The 23,121-nt window shown below is 37.8% G+C and overlaps 1 protein-coding gene across 9 annotated transcripts in view; it reads right to left on the bottom strand.

Annotated features, from left to right (window-relative positions):
• The window catches only part of WDR11 (WD repeat domain 11), a 59,343-nt gene that overhangs the window by 25,637 nt on the left and 10,585 nt on the right, over positions 1–23,121 (bottom strand). For 6 of the 9 annotated variants that reach the window (XM_086378286.1, XM_086378291.1, XM_086378293.1 and 3 more), the window contains 7 exons: positions 20,417–20,582; positions 19,898–20,009; positions 17,273–17,468; positions 16,880–16,983; positions 13,449–13,625; positions 10,384–10,468; positions 1,651–1,757 (listed from right to left, as the gene is read on the bottom strand). In XM_086378286.1, coding sequence (XP_086234412.1) covers positions 1,651–1,757; positions 10,384–10,468; positions 13,449–13,625; positions 16,880–16,983; positions 17,273–17,468; positions 19,898–20,009; positions 20,417–20,582 — 947 coding nt within the window. Of the gene's footprint in view, positions 1–1,650; positions 1,758–10,383; positions 10,469–13,448; positions 13,626–16,879; positions 16,984–17,272; positions 17,469–19,897; positions 20,010–20,416; positions 20,583–23,121 lie in introns of those variants that run through there. The other 3 variants (XM_086378287.1, XM_086378290.1, XM_086378295.1) reach the window with 2 other exon arrangements.

Raw genomic sequence — 23,121 nt, 5'->3', positions numbered from 1 at the left:
CTCTGCTAGTCTGCTGGTCTCCTTAGAAGACAAGGCTGTAAAAATCTATAATTTTATGAACCTAAATGTCCTATCCAAAAAAAGTCAGTATCTTTTACTTAGAAATCTGTTCTTCAAAAAGAAATATGTGAAAGACAGATTTTGAGTTATCTAAGAGTTCTGATACTTTGCCAACAAAGGTCCGTCTAGTCAAGGCTATGGTTTTGCCAATGGTCATGTCTGGATGTGAGAGTTGGACTGTGAAGAAAGCTGAACGCCGAAGAATTGATGCTTTTGAACTGTGATGTTTGTTGGAGAAGACTCTTGAGAGTCCCTTGGACTGCAAGGAGATCCAACCAGTCCATCCTAAAGGAGATCAGTCCTGGTTGTTCATTGGAAGGACTGATGCTGAAGCTGAAACTCCAATACTTTGGCCACCTGATGCAAAGAGCTGACTCACTGGAAAAGACCCTGATGCTGGGAGGGATTGGGGGCAGGAGGAGAAGGGGATGACAGGAGATGAGATGGCTGGATGGCATCACTGACTCGATGGACATGAGTTTGGGTAAACTCCAGGAGTTAGTGATGGACAGGGAGGCCTGGCGTGCTGTGATTCATGGGGTCGCAGAGTCGGACATGACTGAGCAACTGAACTGAAGTGAAGAGTTCTGAACCTGAGCTGATGGGACAAATGCACAGGCATGTTTTTAGTGAATGATACTACAGGACAGCATTTCATCCCTGGGCTATCATGTGACTACAGTGATCAGTGTCAGTTTACCGACAAATCAGGAATGCAGGGATATGGGTCACCAGGCAGGTCATTTCCAATTAAACTAGAGCAACACTGGACTAATAGGAGCTAATTCTTTGAGGCTTAGTAACACAATCTGATAAGTAAGAACTATAAACTGGAAATATGTATTGACAATACAAGGAAGCAACCATAAACATGATTTACTACACACATATATAACTTATTGGTTGAAACTACATACATTTATATTGCTAAGCCATTAAAAAAAACTCCTCATAATTTTGTTAAAAAAAAATACTTGAAATCATTCCATGTGCTATATAAAAAATAATAAAAAACCTTCACCTTACTCTGCTTTTAAGTTCTTATTTTGAAAGGGTTGCAGGTTTTTAACAATTGTGAACAAGTTACTTTACTGGAATATTTCCTATTGTAATGCCTTTAAACTCCTAAATTAAGTTTTCCTACTAGTCAGTCAGAAAATATCAAAAGTTTCAAAGCTGAGCATTTTACAACAATCCTTGTAAGATTTTTAAGAGCTTCCTGAAAAGGCCAAAATTTTTTTAAAAGATTCTAAAAAAGTGTAACTACAAAGATTTATTTCAAAACTGTACCTCGGTTATCTGGAACAATGTACTTGGAAGTAGAACTGATATCCCATTTATGAATCTGTCCATTTGGGCTAATGGTACTCCATGGACTTGTGCTAACACAATTTGCATACAAACAATGATGAGTCTTTTCTAGGGCAATTATTATAGAGCAACCAAAAAATGAATACATAAACATATAAAAATGAATACATAAATAAAATTCCAAGGTGAAAGAACTTTGAACACATCTTCTAAATAGCGGCATCTTTGATTAACATGATGGTACCATTTTAAATATTTTAATAGTCTAAAAACACAAACCTGTTGGAAGATCAACCAGTTGAAGTTCATTTCTCACTAATCCCATGTTGTTTGGTGTTGAGGTAGCGAAAGAAAGAAAACCAGTTAAACTTGTCCATTCAATACCCCTATACAGAGAAATTAAACAAAGATTAAAATTCTTTGTTTGAAAAATTTATTTGAAAATTAAGTTTTTTCTATGTCCTAAATTTTATTATACAAGTTAAAGAATAATATTAATACAACATTTGAGAATAAATTATATATTTCCAACATATAAAAAATTATTTTTAATTAAAACTTTATTTCCAAAGACAGCTCAGTTATCAGAAGTCATGGCATTAAAATGACTATTAAAATCTGGCAAAGCAGAGCACCGAATCATTGCCAAGAACTCCACTGTTTGAAACAAGTGGTACAGAAATATTCTGAGCCGACTGCTTAAAGTTGAGTACATAAAGGAACTTTATCAAATTTTATCAACATTCCTAGCTGGTTAGGAAGCCAAAATTCCTGAAGAAATACAGACTGAACTGTTAGATTGGAAGTAGATGAAAGCACCAAATAGTGTATCAATTAAATAACAGCACAAAAGAAAAAAATAAACCTGTATGACAAGACACTAACCTATCAACCTAATGCCCTGTGAGTCCCATTTCCTTGGGACTGGCAATGGGTGAGTCCATGTTTTTCCCACTGACATAACTGGCTTAACCATCAATGGAAAATGAGGGGACTCAGGACATGTGAATTCATCACAGTAGTCACAAAAAGAAATGAGAAACACTATTACTACCCTGCACTGCTTACAAGGTAATGGGTTCCCCTGGTGGCTCAGCGGTAAGGAACCCGCCTGCTAATACAGGAGACGCAGGTTTGATCCCTGCCTTGGGATGAACCCCCGGAGAAGGAAATGACAACTCATTCTAATACTCTTACCTGGGAAATTCCATGGACAGAGGGGCCTGGCAGGCTACCGTTCATGGGGTCACAAAGAGTCTCTACTACACAAGGTAACAGAGCTGGCTGGGCGACAAGTCTAAACCTCTGTTCTATATGCAATTGCTCATCAGCACTTACAAGACAACAATATAATATCAATGGCTGCTTTCACAATACAATGGCAGGGCTGAGTAAGTGCCAGAAATTTTATGGCCTACTACTACTACTACTACTACTACTAAGTCGCTTCAGTTGTGTCCGACTCTGTGCGACCCCATAGACAGCAGCCCACCAGGCTCCCCCGTCCCTGGGATTCTCCAGGCAAGAACACTGGAGTGGGGTGCCATTTCCTTCTCCAATGCATGAAAGTGAAAAGTGAAAGTGAAGTCGCTCAGTTGTGTCCGACTGTTAGCGACCCCACAGACTGCAGCCCACCAGGCTCCTCTGTCCATGGGATTTTCCAGGCAAGAGTACTGGAGTGGGGTGCCATTGCCTTCTCAGTTTATGGCCTACAAAGCTTAAAATATTTGCCTTCTGTCCTTTATGGGAAATGCCTGCTGACTGATCTAATTTTTCCATGCCTATTCTAATCTGAATGCTATTGCTCAAGTGAGCGTGACTGCTCTGACCACCTCTCTCACCTGCCCAAGCAAAGGTGTGATGGCTCCTGCATCACATCCATGCTGCTCTCTGTGACGGTCAAAGCTACCCAGCAACACAGGTACCTCTCAATCATCTGAACCTGTCTGCTATTTCAATAAGAGTAACTTTTCCTTACTGACCCCTTGTGTATCTGTCTACTTGTCTTTTCTCAGAGGAGCAAAGATAATCCCAAGAGAACTGAAAATAACATTTGCAAGAGCTGGGAATACCTGTTGTTATCAATTTATACCTCTTTAAATGTAAACTGCCTTTGACTGTGTGGATCACAATAAACTGTGGAAAATCCTGAAAGAGATGGGAATACCAGACCACCTGACCTGCCTCTTGAGAAACCTATTTGCAGGTCAGGAAGCAACAGTTAGAACTGGACATGGAACAACGGACTGGTTGCAAATAGGAAAAGGAGTAGGTCAAGGCTGTATATTGTCACCCTGCTTATTTAACTTATATGCAGAGTACATCATGAGAAATGCTGGGCTGGAAGAAGCACAGGCTGGAATCAAGATTGCAGGGAGAAATATCAATAACCTCAGATATGCAGATGACACCACCCTTATGGCAGAAAGTGAAGAGGAACTAAAGAGCCTCTTGATGAAAATGAAAGAGGAGAGTGAAAAAGTTGGCTTAAAGCTCAACATTAAGAAAACGAAGATCATGGCATCTGGTCCCATCACTTCATGGGAAATAGATGGGGAAACAGTGGAAACAGTGTCAGACTTTATTTTTCTGGGCTCCAAGATCACTGCAGACGGTGACTGCAGCCATGAAATTAAAAAACGCTTACTCCTTGGAAGGAAAGTTATGACCAAACCAGATAGCATACTCAAAAGCAGAGACATTACTTTGCCAACAAAGGCCCATCTAGTCAAGGCTACGGTTTTTCCAGTAGTCATGTAAGGATGTGAGAGTTGGACTGTGAAGAAAGCTGAGCGCTGAAGAATTGATGCTTTTGAACTATGGTGTTGGAGAAGACTCTTGAGAGTCCCTTGGACTGAAAGGAGATCCAACCGTTCTAAAGATTAATCCTGGGTGTTCACTGGAAGGAATGATGCTAAAGCTGAAACTCCAGTACTTTGGCCACCTCATGCGAAGAGCTGACTCACTGGAAAAGACCCTGATGCTGGGAGGGATTGGGGGCAGGAGGAGAAGGGGACGACAGAGGATGAGATGGCTGGATGGCATCACCGACTCGATGGACATGAGTTTGAATGAACTCCGGGAGTTGGTGATGGACAGAGAGGTCTGGCGTGCTGCAATTCATGGGGTCGCAAAGAGTCGGACATGACTGAGAGACTGAACTGAACTGAAATGTAAACTTGTGTTGAAACAATCAGATTAGATTGCTGAAAACTGAGTATTCTTCAGAATTTTCATGCCTGGAGTGGCCGCTTCTCCTCCTCTCCTTGACCACTACCTAGTTCAAGTCCCAGCTCCAGCACTTACTGGCTCCCTGCTCCTCTATACCTCAACTCCCTCCTCTGCGGTGCAGGGGTCACAACACTGGGCACATAAAGAAGGCCTCGCACAGAGTCTGCACTGTACGGACACATCATCACCATCAATTACTCTTTATTTCGAGATCTCTAACTCAAGCTGTGTTTTTTTCATTAAGCCTCTCCATGAACTACACTCAAACCACAGCCATAGTGACTACACTATAAGTTGGTTAATTATTCACTGGAAGAGTCCCTTTGTCTCTTGTTTCTCTTTCTTTCCCCTAACATGGAGTACTCATTAATTTTTCTATTTAGAGTGAGTACAATGAGAGAAGCAGCATTTTGGACTTCTGCTCTCTACGTAAGTCTGGTAGCTACAATCACATCTGTTTACCCACAGAAACCTTAAGATATACTTTTCAAGTCTTGTTGATGGAAATCTGATACTCTGGTATAGTAATGCTGCTATCTTTAGATAGGAAAAATTTCAGTCCTCTCACTGTTCAATTATTACTTTAAGGATACATCTGTTAAGTACCCCATAAATGCTGTTGCCAGTGCTATTAAGTACCCAGGACATGTGAGCAACTTGCCAGGCTAAGGAATACAGCTGCAAATGAGGTGGACTTAACTGCTATCCTTCAAGAGCCCTGTGATCTAGCAGGAAAGAGACATTGTACAAGTGCATCTGGAGTTATCTATCACAAAAGGGAGCACCGCCAAGTTCGACAGGAGTTTGCACGAGTCACAAAGAAATGTGGTGTCACGGGCCATGTAGGGCTTCCTGGAGAAACATTAAAGCTGAGACAAAGGGCAAATAGGGTTTTGCCTGAGAGCCTGAAAAGCTGAGGAAACAGTACAATTGATGGAGAAGCACTGCCCTAGACTGCACTCTCTTAGGAGGGAGGTACCTGCCCTGGCAATCCAAACACATGACAATTTCTCAGCAAATTCTGTTAGATTAAAAGAATGATGTCCAAAAAAGCCTACCACGCCTCCTTATGTTTCTAAGTGCTGTTCATATCCAGAGAAGGGCTTTCCCCACTGTTTACAGGCTGCCCCAGTGTTGTTCAGTTCAGTTCAGTCGCTCAGTCGTGTCCGACTCTTTGCGACCCCATGAATCGCAGCACGCCAGGCCTCCCTGTCCATCACCAACTCCCGGAGTTCACTCAGACTCACGTCTATTGAGTCAGTGATACCATCCAGCCCCAGTGTTGAGGATATAACAAAACATGGGTGGCTGCTTATTTATAATTGAGCACCATAAGTATATTGTTTGTGAACAGATTCCAGCAGCAGCTTGTGTATCTGACTCCTACTGATTGACTGAAAAAAAATAAAAATCACGTTGGACTTCAAAGTGTATGAGATAAGGAGATTATTTCTCAAAAGAAAAGAATGAAAACTCTTGTTAAGCTGAGCACAACACTGCTCCCTGGATTAGAAAACCACTATCCATCTAGGTTTAACCATACACTGAGCTCTATTAAAAAAAAAACTTGTAAGAACTGTAGCTCATGTTCTGACTCAGATAATCTAAGTTGGTTTTGTAGCATTCCTCACTATTGAACAACTGTAACCTTAAAATCTACCAACAGGTGTTGCGGCTCTGACTCCTACAGATGCCCAAGTCTTCCTTGTTCGCGTGCACTGGGGATGCGACACTGGCTACCTCTCAAGACCAGGTAGTCCGCGGGGAACACACGCTTTCTGAAAAGCCTTGAAGTTCTACCATGATATGAAACTAATGTCTGCAAATTTACAGATGAACAAAATGGAGATCATTTTACTTTCCACAAATAATTCAATGTACTCAAAGCAATACTGAATCCATCAGTGTTCTGATACCCATATACATTTTAACAATTTTTGACAATGAACATGGTATTGGGCTATATTATTGTAATTTCAGTCTATAGGACAAAGATACCAAGTAATAATATAAGAACTCTAATAATCTAAGAAAACCTGTCTGTACCACTCCACATTGTTTACTTCTAGGTATCTTCCACTGGATCATAAGCCTCCAAGATTTTGTCTGTTTACAGGCATAGAGAAGAGGTTCAATATATATTTCATATTTATAAAGTGTAACTGGTTAAAACATCATGGTTTTGAAAAACACACAGATATAAACTATCTATAGTTAGGTAGTCCCAGGCCATGTGTATGATAAGACTGAAGTACTTAAGATTAAGTGGTTTTAAAAAACACTTTTAGTACAAGGTAGAAAAACCACCTTTTAAAAGTTGGCCTTTCCATGTCCTGGCTATTATAAACAGCAACCTAGATGTCCATCAGCAGATGAATGGATAAGAAAGCTGTGGTATATATACACAATGGAGTATTACTCAGCCATTAAAAAATACATTTGAATCAGTTCTAATGAGGTGGATGAAACTGGAGCCTATTATACAGAGTGAAGTAAGCCAGAAAGAAAAACACCAATACAGTATACTAACGCATATATATGGAATTTAGAAAGATGGTAATAATAACCCAGTATACGAGATAGCAAAAGAGACACTGATGTATAGAACAGTCTTTTGGACTCTGTGGGAGAGGGAGAGGGTGGGATGAGCTGGGAGAACGGCATTGAAACATGTATAATATCATATATGAAACGAGTCACCAGTCCAGGTTTGATGCATGATACTGGATGCTTGGGGCTGGTGCACTGGTGAGACCCAGAGGGATGGTACGAGGAGGGAGGAGGGAGGAGGGTTCAGGATGGGGAACACGTGTATACCTGTGGCGGATGCATGTTGATATATGGCAAAACCAATGCAATATTGTAAAGTTAAAAAATTAAATTAAATTAAAAAATAAATAAAAGTTGGCCTTTAATTTGCATATGAGTATCTAGAATGAACTGGGTTTACTGCTAATAAGTTCAGCAATTTTTATAACACATCTGTGAAATTTTCATAATGGTTTTTAATTATAATACTATAATTGCATTAATTGAAACACAAAGACAGCAGTATTTTAGCATCCTCTTGAGCACCATCTCTGGATGTAAAATGTGAATTATCTTTAAAATAGCAATTAAGAGGGAAAATTTATATTTAAAAAATGGGCATATTTACGAGATCATTCACAATACTAGCCTGACTGAGTAGCATACACTTGAGAGTTATCTGGTACCCCAAGCAACACTTTATAGCTTTTGTGTCAATAACAAATACTATCATAATGTGTAAATCATGTTCTTAGTGACATCTATGACCTGAGCAATCCAGAATAACATCTTACTTATAGCAAATAGCTCACTGATTAACTAGCTACTGTGTCTTTATTAGAGGCTTCATATTGTGGTGATCATTTCACCACACATACAAGTATTATTACACTGTACATCTGAAGCTAATATATATTACTGCACCTCAATATAAATAAATAAATAAGATTTCAGTGTTCAGAAAAAGATGAAAATGTGCTTGATTTCCCAGAAGCATGTGCCAAATTCTTGCTATTAATCTTGGCTTAGTCAACATTTTTATCTTACTGCCAAACTGTTTCCAATTAATCTATGTGAACTTTTTTATCTGAAGACCCAGCACAAGGATGCTACGAGCTCAGTTCTGAAGCCTTTTAAAAGCCCTAGACTGAATTCCATATACCTTTTCACAGATGACTCCACAATACTCTGTTTCTTCTTCTGTAAATTGGGAATAATAATAGTGCCTACTGCATAGAATTGTAGTGAGCAATCAATGAAACAATGAAAGCAAAGTATTAATATTTAACATAATCCTCAGAACAAGTATTGATTAAATGATGAGTTCTGACTCATTGCTGTTTGCCATAAAAGGGAACACTGCACACAAAATCCAAGGGAGAGAGGAAATGTCAATACACATGGGAAAGAAAGGGAGAGAGAAGGTATCAGTGGCAGCAGGGACTACTGAAAGGAGAGAAAAAGATGACCAACAGTCTGAAAGGATCCAAACAGATACCTAATGCTTTTGAAGACATTATTCTTCCATGTAGGTGTATTTAGGGAGATACTGGGGGGCGGTGGGGGGAAATAGCATAAAGTGGCGATAAACAGTCACTTAGGCTGTACCAAAAGATCATGAATTTAAAAGATTAAGGCAACATTAACTCTCAGAAAGTGAAGAGGAACTAAAAATCCTCTTGATGAAAGTGAAAGAGGAGAGTGAAAAAGTTGGCTTAAAGCTCAACATTCAGAAAACGAAGATCATGGCATCTGGTCCCATCACTTCATGGGAAATAGATGGGGAAACAGTGGAAACAGTGTCAGACTTTATTTTTCTGGGCTCCAAAATCACTGCAGATGGTGACTGCAGCCATGAAATTAAAAAACGCTTACTCCTTGGAAGGAAAATTATGACCAAACTAGACAGCATATTCAAAAGCAGAGGTATTACTTTGCCAACAAAGGTCCGTCTAGTCAAGGCTATGGTTTTTCCTGTGGTCACGTATGGATGTGAGAGTTGCACTGTGAAGAAAGCTGAGCGCTGAAGAATTGATGCTTTTGAACTGTGGTGTTGGAGAAGACTCTTGAGAGTCCCTTGGACTGCAAGGAGATCCAACCAGTCCATCCTAAAGGAGACTAGTCTTGGGTGTTCACTGGAAGGACTGATGCTGAGGCTGAAACTCCAATACTTTGGCCATCTCATGCGAAGAGTTGACTCATTGGAAAAGACCCTGATGCTGGGAGGGATTGGGGCAGGAGGAAAAGGGGACGACAGAGGATGAGATGGCTGGATGACATCACCCACTCGATGCACATCAGTTTGGGTAAACTCCGGGAGTTGGTGATGGACAGGGAGGTCTGGTGTGCTACGATTCATGGGGTCGCAAACAGTGGGACACGACTGAATGACTGAACTGAACTGAACTCTCAGAAACTTCCATCACAATCAGAAGTTGTGATACTTCAAGCACTGACCCTTCCCATTTAGAAAATGCATTTATTCAGAATAATGTGTACGCTAAGGGTTCACTAAGAATTTTAACATATACATGAGGCCTATAATTTATATAATGTACAGAAGTAAGAAAATAGCCTGATACATCTGTTCCAAAATCATCCAAAAATAACCGAAGATTAATATATTTATATTTTACACGTGTAACTTTATAATCTGTCATTACCAGGGCAAAGAAAATAATATAGTCATGTGATCAGAAAAATAATGCTACGGAGCAGGTAGGTATATACTTTTTATTTTTACTGGAGTGGTATATAATACTTTAAAACATTAAGCAAGAGGCTTCCTTCTGTCCTGTTAGCCTTCCCTCAGATACCTCTACATTCAAAGAACTCATGAAACAGGTCATATGTCAAATGAAAGAATAAATGAGATTAAAAATTAAAGTGACTATACTCAAATTTTTCATCACAAGTCCTACTATAAGATCTTTGCAGAAATGGAAAAAAACTATATAAACTGGAATAAGGAAAGAGAGTTATATCCAATAAGAAAATATCCTAGACCTTAGAAGAAATAAATAAGATGCAGAAATAAAGTGAGAAAAAATTCTTCACTGAATTAACGTCCTCCACGAAGTAAACAATTAGTACTTATCCTTGATGAACACAGCTACTAGTTGGACAAGAATATCTATTATTCAAAGCTTTCAGTCAAATAATCACTGCAGAGTATTCCATGTAGAAAAGTCCAAAAGAGCTTTTTTGATATTACATATGTTTATGAGCTCAATATCCCAATGACAGACTCACTTGACTTCACATGAATGGATGCTTAACTCCTTGTGCAGCAGCCCACTGGTGAGATGGTACACCAGGACGGAACCATTGCTTGTACCTATCAAAATGACATGATAGAGGAGATTTAATCTAGTAGAAGTTTCATATCTAACAAGTCTTCTCTCAAGATTTCATTTTAAAACATCTATCTTTAATAAAAGGAACCTAAGCTAGGTGTGAAGGAAGAGTATATTTCTCTGCCTTCCCTCTTTTCAAAAATGGGTCTAATCTCACGGACTCTGGGCTGTGTTGTGCTTAGTCACTCAGTCGTGTCCAACTCCTTGCGACCCCATGGACTAGAGCTCTCTAGGCTCTTCTTCCATGGGATTTTCCAGGCAAGAATACTGGAGTGAGTTGCCAAGCCCTCCTCCAGAGAGTCTTCTCATCCAACGGATCAAACCCAGGTCTCCCACATTGCAGGCGGATTCTTTACCATCTGAGCCACCAGGGAACCCCAAGAATACTGAAGTAGGTGGCCTATCTCTTTTCCAGGGTATCTTCTGAACCTAGGAATCGAACCAGGGTCTCCTGCACTGCAGGCAGATTCTTTACCAGCTGAGCTACCAGGGAAGTTCCATGGACTCTGTAATCTTACCTAAACCCAGAAACAGATTTTCAAAGAAAGACTTCAAAATCTAATTCAATACACACAAAATTTGACGATGCACTTTCTTAAGCTTTTTGAATGTTTATTATTATAACTGGTACTCAAAAACACAGCCTAGCAGAACTCATTAACCAGATTTTTCTGGTTTTCTTTACAAAGATTTTTTGCTCTGTCTTTAACATTAAATACATCATAAAGAGATGGTAAAGTACAGTGGCTAACTGTGGATTTTACAGTTAAAGAAGCCTAAGTTTAAGCCCTGGCTCTGCCCTATACTCTTGCAGTTTTCTTGCTTGCATTGAAAATCTATTTATTCATTGGAGATTAAATGAGAAACATGTGTGTAAGACACTTAGTACAACACTCAGCACCATGTAAGGATGTGATGATTATTATTACTGTTATCACTGTATTATGATTTGTAGTGATTATTATACCTAAAGCTTTTCACAGTCTCAGGTAATCAGTCTAAAATTTAATTAGAAGGGACATGGCCATTTGAGAAAGTAATACTTTCTTCAGAAATTAATGTTTCAGCCCTTAATATGTTTTTATAAGTGAAGCAAGAAAAGTGAACAATGTTAACGGTTGCACAATCACTTTCTCATTACACATGACTGAAAGAATTAATGGATTCATATGAAGCAACAGACTGTAGAAATAATAATATAATAATGTGAAAGTCACTCAGAAAGAGAAAGTCACTCAGTCGTGTCTGACTCTTTGCGACCCCATGGACTATATAGTCCATGGAATTCTCCAGGCCAGAATACTGGAGTGGGTAGCCTTTCCCTTCTCCAGGGGATCTTCCCAACCCAGGGATCATATAATAATAGTAAAAACAAAAATTCTAGGCAAATTCCAATCTTGGCTAACTTGCTGAATAAAGCTTCAGAAATTTCTTGCAAAACTATTCTAGAGAAATATGGTATTATAACTTTATATTTATTACCTATGCCACAATATATTCTAGTTCTAGTACTGAGAAAATATCTAAATTACTCAAACTTTTCAATTAGCAAATGTTCAAAATTATTGTAAGATTTCTATATTCTGCACATTTTGATGTTGAAACTATGATCTACAGGCCCTAGAAGGAGAAGTGAATCCACCAGCTGAGCTCTGCTTGTGTTTCCTAATGACTCTGCAAGACTTCAGGCACATATATTTTTTGCTTTTACTTTGCTATTATACTAAATTTAATAAATGACTTGCTATTCACTATATGCCACTATAATATAGCTTATTCTACAATGGAAACCTCAGATTCTGATCAACTCTTATTATCTAACTATCTCAAGACATAATTTTCACCAAGAAATTAATAAAATCCTAATTGACAAATTAGATATACTGACATTCAGAGACATACATTCTATGTACATTGACAAATTCCAACTGAAATTTCAATAAGAGATTTAATATGAATCAATAGTTTCTAGAGCAAAAATTAAACATCTATCTGTATTTATATAAATCTGGAAACCTATAAGCACAGATCACTGAATCTTAAAATTCAAATCACTTTCAAAAGATGATAATGGAAAAAAATGGGGAAATAACAGTACCACCAAACAGTAATACTCAAATGAGCCACTAGGAATCACAAGCCAGCCACTGAGCTAAGACACAAGGGCTACAAGATACATGTGATGAGATTTTATTTTTAGGAAAAAAAAAGAATCACGAATCACATGTTTAGAGAACTGGGAAAAAACCAGAAGTCAAACCAATAGCATCTTAAGAAAATGACAATTTCAAACAAATATTCTATTTTTCAAATTTTTAGAGAAATGAATTTTTAACCTTATATACTTAAAAGCAAATTAAAATTCTGTTTTATCTGTAAAAGAAACCAGGTTAAACACATTACCATGAAATTACTGTGACAGCAAGCTGAAACCCAGACCAATTTTTTTTTTAATCTAAAACATAAAAATTGCAATTTCAACCCAGAAGGCAAATCTTTAGTTTACAAAGACAAGAGCCACTTTGAATAAAATAAAACCAGGTTTAACATACAATTCTTAGCAAATATAGATTCTTGCTGTTACTAAATATTAACTTTGACCACATTGTTAACAAAAACTCAAAACAAAATGACATGTACAGGAGAGCTTGAGATGGTCCACGAAAAGACAAGCAGTCTGGTTTCGGCATCACACAGGACTACCCGCCTGACCTTTCAGAAACACATCCATGGTGTTGGAATCTCTGTCATCTGCCATTGGTGAGTGAGTTATTGTTGTGATTTAAAAAGATTAACAGGAGAGGGGAAAAAGCATTTCAAGATAAGTATTTATACAATTTCATGGAGCCTCTTCCTCCTCTTAAAGCATTCTAAAGGAGAATAAAGGATTTTCTAATAATCAGGAAACTTTAATGTCTTAAAAATGTAAAATAGACATTAAGAGTTAAAACAAGAACTCACCAACAGCAAGCAATGGCTGATACATCTTGATGTTTTTTGTGGTCAACGGGGGGCACATACGGATAGCGAACTGTGGGGAGGGCAGTCCTGAAAGCAGACCTGTTAGCAGGAACTTGAGTTGCACTTCCTGCAGAATGGAGCCTTTGGGATGTTCTTCCCCAGCAACTGCACTTTGCCCTGGTTTGTAATAAAACAAACAAACAAAAATACATTAATTGCAACATATGCTGATCTTAAAACTCTAAAGGAACTTTACAGTGGAAGTACTCTTCAGATCTAGAAGGTGTCACGTAGCACTCTGGGGGCTTAGCTATACACTGGGTCTTATTTAGCTACGGGACTTAATTTGCATCATCTAATATCTCAAAGGTTAGATTACTCCAGAGTATTGCTATCCATAATTCGGGGGGCTTTGTCTTCTAAGAAACACTGTTTTAGCCAAAGTTGCTGGCTTCAGGGTAACAAAGGCAAATCGAGAAGGACTAGGGTTAGAGAACAGTTTCTGTACATGACAGATTATAGCATATTCCTGTCTCACTGCCTTCCTTAAGTGTTATGTTTTGATCTGATGCACTTTAAAGTGCACATAAAATTGGTAATCACAAATAGGTTCAAAGAGCTCAAACCAGTCAAACCGGAAGGAAATCAACTCTGAATATTCACTGCAAAGACTGATGCTGAAGCTTAAGCTCCAAAACGCTGGCTACCCGTTGCAAAGAGTTGACTCATTGGAAAAGACCCTGATGCTGGGTAAGATTGAGGGCAGGAGGAGAAGGGGACGACAGAGGATGAGAAGCCTGGATGGAATCACCAACTCAATGGACATGAGTTTGAGTAAACTCAGGGAGATAGTGAAGGACAGGGAAGCCTGGCTTTTTGCAGTCCATGGGGTCACAAAGAGTCGGACACGACTTTGCAACTGAACAACAACAACAATAACAAAATGTTGCACTACAAAGATTGCAGCAAAGTTGAAACTTTAGCTTACTAATAAGGGTTTAAAATTTTTCTTCCTTTGTGTGTGTTAAGTTGCTTCAGTCATGTCCAACTCTTTCTGACGCTATGGACTATAGCCCACCAGGCTCCTCTGTCCATGGGATTCTCCAGGCAAGAACACTGCAGTGGGTTGCCATATCCTTCTCCAGGGGATCTTCCCACCCAGGGATCGAACCTGTGTCCCTTATGTCTCCTGCAGACAGGTTCTTTACCACCAGCACCACCAAAGCCTGGGATAAAGTTATCACACAAGAATATGTGTGAGTGTATATGCTTGTGTGTTTATCACAGGTGGTGCTACTGGTAAACAATCCACCTGTCCATGCAGAAGACACAAGAGATGCAGGTTCAATCCCCTGGGTCAGAAAGATTCCCTGGAGTAGCAAATGGCATCCCACTCCAGTATTCTTGCCTTGAAAATTCCATGGGCAGAAGAGCCTGGCTGGCTACAGTCCATACAGTGACAAAGAGCTGGACACGAATGAGCACAAGCACACATTAGTGCACGTGTGAACACCCTAGGTGCTCACACATATACACATCTTGTGAAAGGGAAAAATGTAAATAATTACTCAGAGTGGGTGATGGGATTCTAAATAAACCTCTTAAACTCAAGTCGTTTTAGTAAAATGTTATTATAAAATCAGTAAGATATACACACAAAAAAAGGATCAATCTGAATAAATGATCCCTTAGGATAAGCCATACAACTGATACTCATTTTTAGTAACAAAGATGGGGTCTAAAGCAATGGCAACAAGTAGGTGCCATGTTTACCAACTTTTGCCAGCTTGGAGTTGATTCCAGGAAACTGCATATTTCTCTTCCAGCATTTTCCATGTGAAGTGATTCACAAAGTAGGGCAGATTAGGCCTTAATAAGCAACAGCCTTTACTCAATGAATATAAATCAGACCTCTGTACTTAACTGAATTGCTTTCAATTATCACTAAGTACATACTGAATTTCAAATTAAAAGTTTAATTAGAAGTTTTAATTAAAATGTTTTCAAGTAACAAAGATTTAATTAATACTGTCAAATCAACAACATTGTCAAGAACTGCTATACAATCTGTATCATTTTGTCCCCCCAAAAATGTAATTTATATCACTTAGATACCTAAACAGCATAAAATTTCAAACTCCTATGGGCTTCATATTACTGATTAGTTCTGTACATGTGTGTTCATAATTCTTTTCACTTTAATAGTTTTATTAAGTGCAGACAGGGTCAATTAACTCAGAAAATTATGTTACTGATAAAATAAATTTTGCAAAACAATTATGTGTCTGAACTTCTTCATAGGGATTTATGTGTGAAAGATGAAAAGAAAAAATTTGAAGTATGTAAGTTAGCATCAATGAGCACAAAGAGTCCAAAACTGGCAGGAAATATGAGAATACCAGGGTATGGAGAGGTCAAGCCTTGCTTTGGTCACAGCGAAGCAGCCAGGACTACAGGCCATGGCCAAGAAGCAGACTCCAGACTGGGATGACTATGACCACATTTCCACTAACTGGCTGTGTACTTTGGGGCAAGTGTTTTAATCTCTCCAGGTCTTAGTTCCCACATATATAAAATGGAAATAATAATAATAGTACCTAGTCCACAGGGTTGTCAAGGTATTAAGTAGAGAATTTGGCACAGCATTTAATATAGTACTAAGCCCTCAATAAATGTTATCTCTGATTAACATCAATAAGCTAATGCTCTTCTTTCTAGTATATCATTTATTTTTATAGCATTTAAACAAACAAAAAGAAACCTAGTAAATAATGTCCATGTTTAATTACATTATAGAATAACAAATAATGGTAAAGAAAATCCTTTATAAACCACTGGCCACAATTTTAAGTGAATTACACGTTAACTCTGCTTGGCATATTTATAATTCCTAGCTGTATAATATTTGAAATCACCAACCCTCATTCTTCCTTGACTATATTCTGGCTCTATAATAACTAGATAAGTTTGAAATAATATTTTATTTGCAAATAAATATTTGGTGAAAGTAAGAATTCCCAACATAAAAATAAGAAAATGTAAGTCAAGAAGATGATTTTTTTCTAATATTGCTCAGTTAATTATTTCTTCAATAACTATTTATTGTACATCTAGAATGGGCTACACCCTGTGCTGAGTGCTGGGGATGCAAGGCTGAATTAAGCTCTGTCCCACCCTTGTGGTGCGTATAACCTACGGGAAGAAACAGACAAGTAAAATCACAATGACAATCGGCAGATAAGTATTAGGGACCACATAAATTTTACTTATTTTATACCCCTCTGGTTTATTCAGAAAAGAACAAATCTACATTTTAGTTTTCTGAAGTATTAACTTTGATTTAATAGTAACAACAATCACTGACTATTAATTTTGCCCTTCAAAAAGTATACCTAACATGAAAGTCAGAAGGGAAAAAAAAAGTGGCTTACCAATCATATTATCTAAGGAGAGGTCTGGGAGTTTATTCTGTAGGACTCCTACAGGAATTCCACAGAAAGACACTGGTGAATATAAAGGTGACACGCCAGAACTACTGCAAAGATATAATAATTAGACAGTTCTTACATATTTAAAGTCTGCATCATATGTTAGTGACTCAAATTACTAACTTTAGATCATAGTACTCCATCCAGTTTTTACACTAGTCATTAATCTAAACCACAGGTGAAATATCTCTAGCAGGTTTACATAATCCCCTTATAATCTAATGTCTATATATTTTTTACAGAAAAAGGCCTTGCTATTTTTATATGATTCTGGCAGTCTTAAAAAAGGGGGGGAAGCAAAGCAAAACAAAAAAGAGATCCTATTGGTTCATTTACCTGCTCCGTGAATTCCGATTACAAACAGCAGACTTCAGTTCCCATATCATGACCCTGCCATCACTCACTATGAGGGCAGCTGCATTCTCATTGACAGGACAACACACCATACTGAAGGGACGGACAGTTTTTGTCACCCTGATTGCATCACACTGGCTTCGTAGGTCATAGGTAAGCTCCTGGACAGGATCTGGATCTTAACAAGAGTATTGTTTTCTTTAAATATTAGAAAGCAACCATATTAATGTCACTGCTACTTGTTTCAATGTAAATAATACCTCAACCAAATAGAACATCATCCCTTCAACTAAAGCAAAGTTTGTCAAAAATGGTTTCCCTGTGTTTACAATTACTAATTTCTTCAGGATATAAGACAATTAGCTTAGTGACTGTCCACACCAAGTTTAATGTCCAAAGAGCAATTATCAAAATAGCTTATTTAATATTTTTTAAACGAAGACAATCTTTCAAAAAAAGATCAACAGATATATGATTAAATAATGAACAGTACACCTGTAGCCCATCATAATTTACTTGCTCTACATCACGATGGTGTGATCACTCACCTAGAGCCAGACATCCTAGAATGCAAAGTCAAGTGGGCCTTAGGAAGGATCGCTATGAACATATCTAGTGGAGGTGATAGAATTTCAGCTGAGCTATTTCAAATTCTAAAAGATGATGCTGTGAAAGTGCTGCACTCAATATGCCAGCAAATTTGGAAAAAGCAGTGGCCACAGGACTGGAAAAGATCAGTTTTCATTCCAATCCCAAAGAAAGGCAACACCAAAGAATGTTCAAACTACCACACAATTGTACTCATCTCACACACTAGCAAAGTAATGCTCAAAACTCCCCAGGCCAGGCTTCAATAGTATGTGAACCGAGAACTTCCAGATGTTCAAGCTGGATTTAGAAAAGGCAGAGTAACCAGAGATCAAATTGCCAACATCCACTGAATCATAGAAAAAGCAAGAGAGTTCCAGAAAAACACAAACTTCTACCTCACTGACTATGCCAAAGCCTTTGACTGTGTGGATTACAACAAACTGTGGAAAAGTCTTAGAGATGGGAATACCAGACCACCTTACCTGCCTCCTAAGAAATCTGTATGCAGGCCAAGAAGCAACAGTTAGAACCAGACATGAAACAAGAGACTGGTCCCAAATTGGGAAAGGAATACGTCAAGGCTGTATATTGTCACCCTGCTTATTTAACTTATACACAGAGTACATCATGTGAAATGTTGGGCTGGATGAAGCATAAGCTGGAATCAAGACTGGCAGGAGAAGTATCAATAACCTCAGATATGCAAATGACACCATCCTTATGGCAGAAAGCGAAGAGGAATTAAAGAGTCTCTTGATAAAAGTGAAAGAGGAGAGTGAAAAAGATGGCTTAAAACTCAACATCTAAAAAATGAAGATCATGGCACCTAGTCCCATCGCTTCATGGCAAATAGATGGGGAAACAATGGAAACACTGACAGACTTTATTTTCTCGGGCTCCACAATCACTGCAGATGGTAACTGCAGCCATGAAATTAAAAGATGCTTACTCCTTGGAAGGAAAGTTATGACCAACCTAGACAGCGTATTAAAAAGCAGAGACATTACTTTACCGAAAAGGTCCATCTAGTCAAAGCTATGGTTTTTCCAGTAGTCACATATGGATATGAGAGTTGGACCATAAAGAAGGCTTAACGCTGAAGAATTGATGTTTTTGAACTGTAGTGTTGGAGAAGACTCTTGAGAGTCCTTTGGACAGCAGGGAGATCAAACCAGTCAATGCTAAGGGAAATCAGTACTGAATATTCATTGGAAGGACTGATGCTGACACCAAAGCTCCAATACTTCGGCCGCCTGATGCAAAGAACTGACTCACTGGAGAAGACCCTGATGCTGGGAAAGATTGAAGGCGGGAGGAGAAGAGGACAACAGAGGATGAGATGGCTGGATGGCATCACCGACTCTATGGACATGAGTCTGAGCAAGCTCCAGGAGTTGGTGATGGACAGGGAAGCCTGGCACGCTGCAATCCATGGGGCTGCAGAGTCAGACATGACTGAGTGACCAAACTGAAGAGTAAGCCTGAAAATAATTGTATTTTACGAAAGATGTGAAAGTCACTTTCACCTTTACATAGCACATCATTCCATAAAGACATCAGTTTTATTCTCCAGGATGAGACTGGAAAAGACAACTGAATGCCCTGAAGACTTCCTAACCTATGTCACTTTACCATGGAAGCGACACAGGCTTAAGACATTCCTTGCTAAAGCAGAAGAAAAGTCAGAGGGGTGTAATAATAAAGGTATACACAAGGTTGGATTGTGTAAAAGAAATGGTCACAAAAGATAACATGTGCTTGGCTCATGGATACAGTCAAAAAGGGATTACAAAATACTACTATTGTTGCTGCATCCAGGAGGTGCACTGTTATAATACCCAGAGATTATCTTGGGTCTGTGCTTTCTTATGTCTCATACTATAACCATATTCTATTATTTTAAGGCAGGGATTATCATTAACTCCATGCTTTGGCTAGTATTTGCCACATAAAGCTTTAAAAAATAATTCTGAAAAAAAAAAAATAAGTGAACATTATTGTGAGATATAAACTTACCCGGTTCCTCATTTGAAGTGAAAATACTACTGTAAGATCTTCGAACACGTAAGGTTATACAACCATTTTCATGTAGGCAAAATAAACCATCACGTTGAAAGCAGGGAATTACCTTTAAATAGATGATATATTTATTTTTCAAAACCACAGATTTTAAAATTATATATACAGTGAGACTCATAAACTCATATTTACAGAATACGGGCAAAAAGTAAAACAAAAACACAAAAGCACACATATAATCCCCTAATCCATCAATCCTAAAAAATTTGTCTTTATTCGTGTAACTTAAATAGTTCAGTATCCATCTCCAGATCTGTCAGAATAATTTCTAGGGTTAAATCAAACCAATCAGAAGTCCAGAAAAATAAGGAATGTAAAATAACATTGTCAATCTTTAAATAAATAGAAAAAACGGGAAACTAAGGACTTTTGCAAGACTATGCAAAGGTATAGATTATTTTTCTCTATATAATTCATAATCAACTTTTGCTGATGTAATTTGTAAGCTGTAGATACCTGCAGAAAAGGAACTCCTGTTCGCTCTATTGCAATCACACCCACTGTCTGATTCACCTCAAGATCAAGGATTAAAATCTCACGAGGATAGAGCAGCAACATGTGATTCCTTTTGGAAGGCAGGTATGCCAACTGAAGGCAATCATTGAGAGTTATGAATTCTGCACTGGAAAAAGTAAACATTTACTTCAGGCATCAAGAAATGAGTCAGACTCACACATGAACGTATGTACAAAACAGATATGGATCCACAGACAAGAAAACAAACTTATGGGTACCAAAGGTGGGGTGGCCACGAGGGAGGGATAAATTAAGAGTTTGGGATTAGCAGATACAAACTACTCTATATAAAATAAACAAGGTCCTACTATATGGCACAAGGAACTAGATTCAATATCCTATAGTAAACTACAATGGAAAAGAATATGAAAAAGAACAGTAATATGTATAACTGAAGCACTTTGCTGTGTGTGTGTGTGCATGTGTGCGCACACGCACTGCGTCACTCACTCAGTCGTGTCTGACTCTTTGCAGTCCCATGGACAGAGGAGCCTGGCAGGCTACAGTTCATGGGGTTCTCCAGGCAAGAATACTAGAGTGGGTTGCCATTCCCTTCTCAGAGGATCTTCCCAACCCAGGGATAGAACCCACGTCTCTTACATTGCAGGCAGATTCTTTACTGTCTGAGCCACTAGGGAGGCTCCATATAATATAATATGCATAAGTGAATCATTTTGCTGTATATCAGGAACTAACACAGCATTGTAAATCAACTATACTTCAATTTTTAAAAGATGAATCAGACTTTATTCATATCAGAAAAAGCTAAAAAAGGATTGAATTTTGTACTTTCCATATAATAACCATCAATGAGAATGTACAACTGTCTCCCGAAATAACCAACATGAGCTAGCATCTAAATATTAGATCTCTCCTTTGTGCCAAAATCCAAATTATGACAATAACACTAGACAGGCTGGAGAGATGTTTCCAAATCATTGCAAGTTTAAAGTACACCAGTAAGTCTATGATATGAGATGGTAAGTGACAATACTACCCAGCACTCATAAGGCAGTACTGTCATTCTTATTTTGTAGTCAGAAGTACTAGATGGAGGGCTGAAAAGAAGCCGTGGGATTAAAACACAACATTTAGAGTAATTAGGGCTAGAGAACTGGATCAGGAGTCAGTGGACTATCTGTTTGGCCTTGAGCAAGTCACTCCCTCTACTCTGCCTTCCTTCACTCTTCAGCTGTTTTAAAGATTTTTTGGAACAAAGTTGGGTATTTTATTCACTTGCCACAGAATTTTCTTCTGTGTAAATAAAAGAGATGAAACAATATGAGGATTGTAAAGATTGTTGAAGAGTCTCAAAAATCATTTCAGTAATTTGTGATTGTTGTATATACTTAATCACAACTTTGTATTTATAATAAATTTACATATTTATTTCAATAGGAATGGGCATATAATTATGTACCATCTTCTTTTTACATAATAATTTTATTAAGGTTTTGAAATTTAAAGTAAAGTTAGATCAGAGGACCATGGAGAGGGATGTGGACTGCATTAAAATTCTGGCTGTGCACTTCCCAGTTGGGCAAGCTTAAATAACAAATTTAAAACAATGTAAGACTCAATTTCCTCACACAGATGAACATATGATTCACATGAGAGAAAATACAGTATGTAGGTCATAAGTTATAAAACTATGCAGGTTAAAAATAATTATTTATGATACAGAATTACTGCAAAAGAAATAAGTTCTCAAGATACTTAAGGAGTAATCTTCAATCATTTCAGCATAGGGTGGGGGATAAACTAGGGATAAATTTAACCAGCCTATGGTTTAATATATAAAACTGATATTTACATATCAATTCAGAACTTGTAGAGCAATTTGTATTTTACCACGTTTTTCAGGTAATTACCCACAAAGTCTAGATAGAATAATCTTAGTATATTAAAAATAAAAGCATTTTTAAAATGAATGCCAAAAAACTACCAAAGCAATAAAAATATAAGAACCACAGCACTAGGAAAAAAACAGAAATCTATTTTTAATGCATAAAATTAGTTCTTCAAAATAAAATTTTATTCAGTTGAAATTTCTGAAATAAACAAAAATATAGCATTTACCAAAAGAATGCTTATTAAGTATCAGATACTATGATAAGGACTTAAGTTTCTGTATCTATTAATCTTTGTAACAGGCCTATGAAACCCTTTAAAACACCATATCTTGGATATTGCAAGAGTGAAATCTGAGAAAGACTAAAGTATACTCCAAGTCACAGAGCTACAGTTCCCCTAGAATCTTGGCCCTTAACCACTATGGGAAACCACCTTTACATGCAGAAGAAAAACATTCATATTTTACTGGCTAATGACATTACACAGTATTTAAGTCAGGAAAATGTATTTAAAATCATAATCCAGTTTTTGCCCCCCAATTTGTAATGTGTTCAGTGGCCCCCATCTTACAATCTTTCTCTCTCATTTTCAGAAGTCAAAGATGTTCACTGAAAATTAGTGGGGGTTGTTTACTGCATTACTGGAAACAAAGGAACCATGCTAAGTGCTAATCTCTTCTTAGAGGAGGAAACAAAAAATATTTTTCCTTTTATAAATTCAAAATTAGAAATAAGAAAGGGTAACACAAAGAAGAAAATCAATCTTAATACATCTCCAAAAATGATATTTTC

The sequence above is a fragment of the Bos grunniens genome, chromosome 26, assembly GCF_055505025.1.
Source record: "Bos grunniens cultivar Pamir isolate PY7600 chromosome 26, Bosgru_T2T1.0, whole genome shotgun sequence".
NCBI classification, from domain to species: domain Eukaryota; kingdom Metazoa; phylum Chordata; class Mammalia; order Artiodactyla; family Bovidae; genus Bos; species Bos grunniens.
The sequence above is the reverse complement of the archived record's forward strand: the minus strand, read 5'-3'. Positions and strand labels throughout refer to the sequence as shown.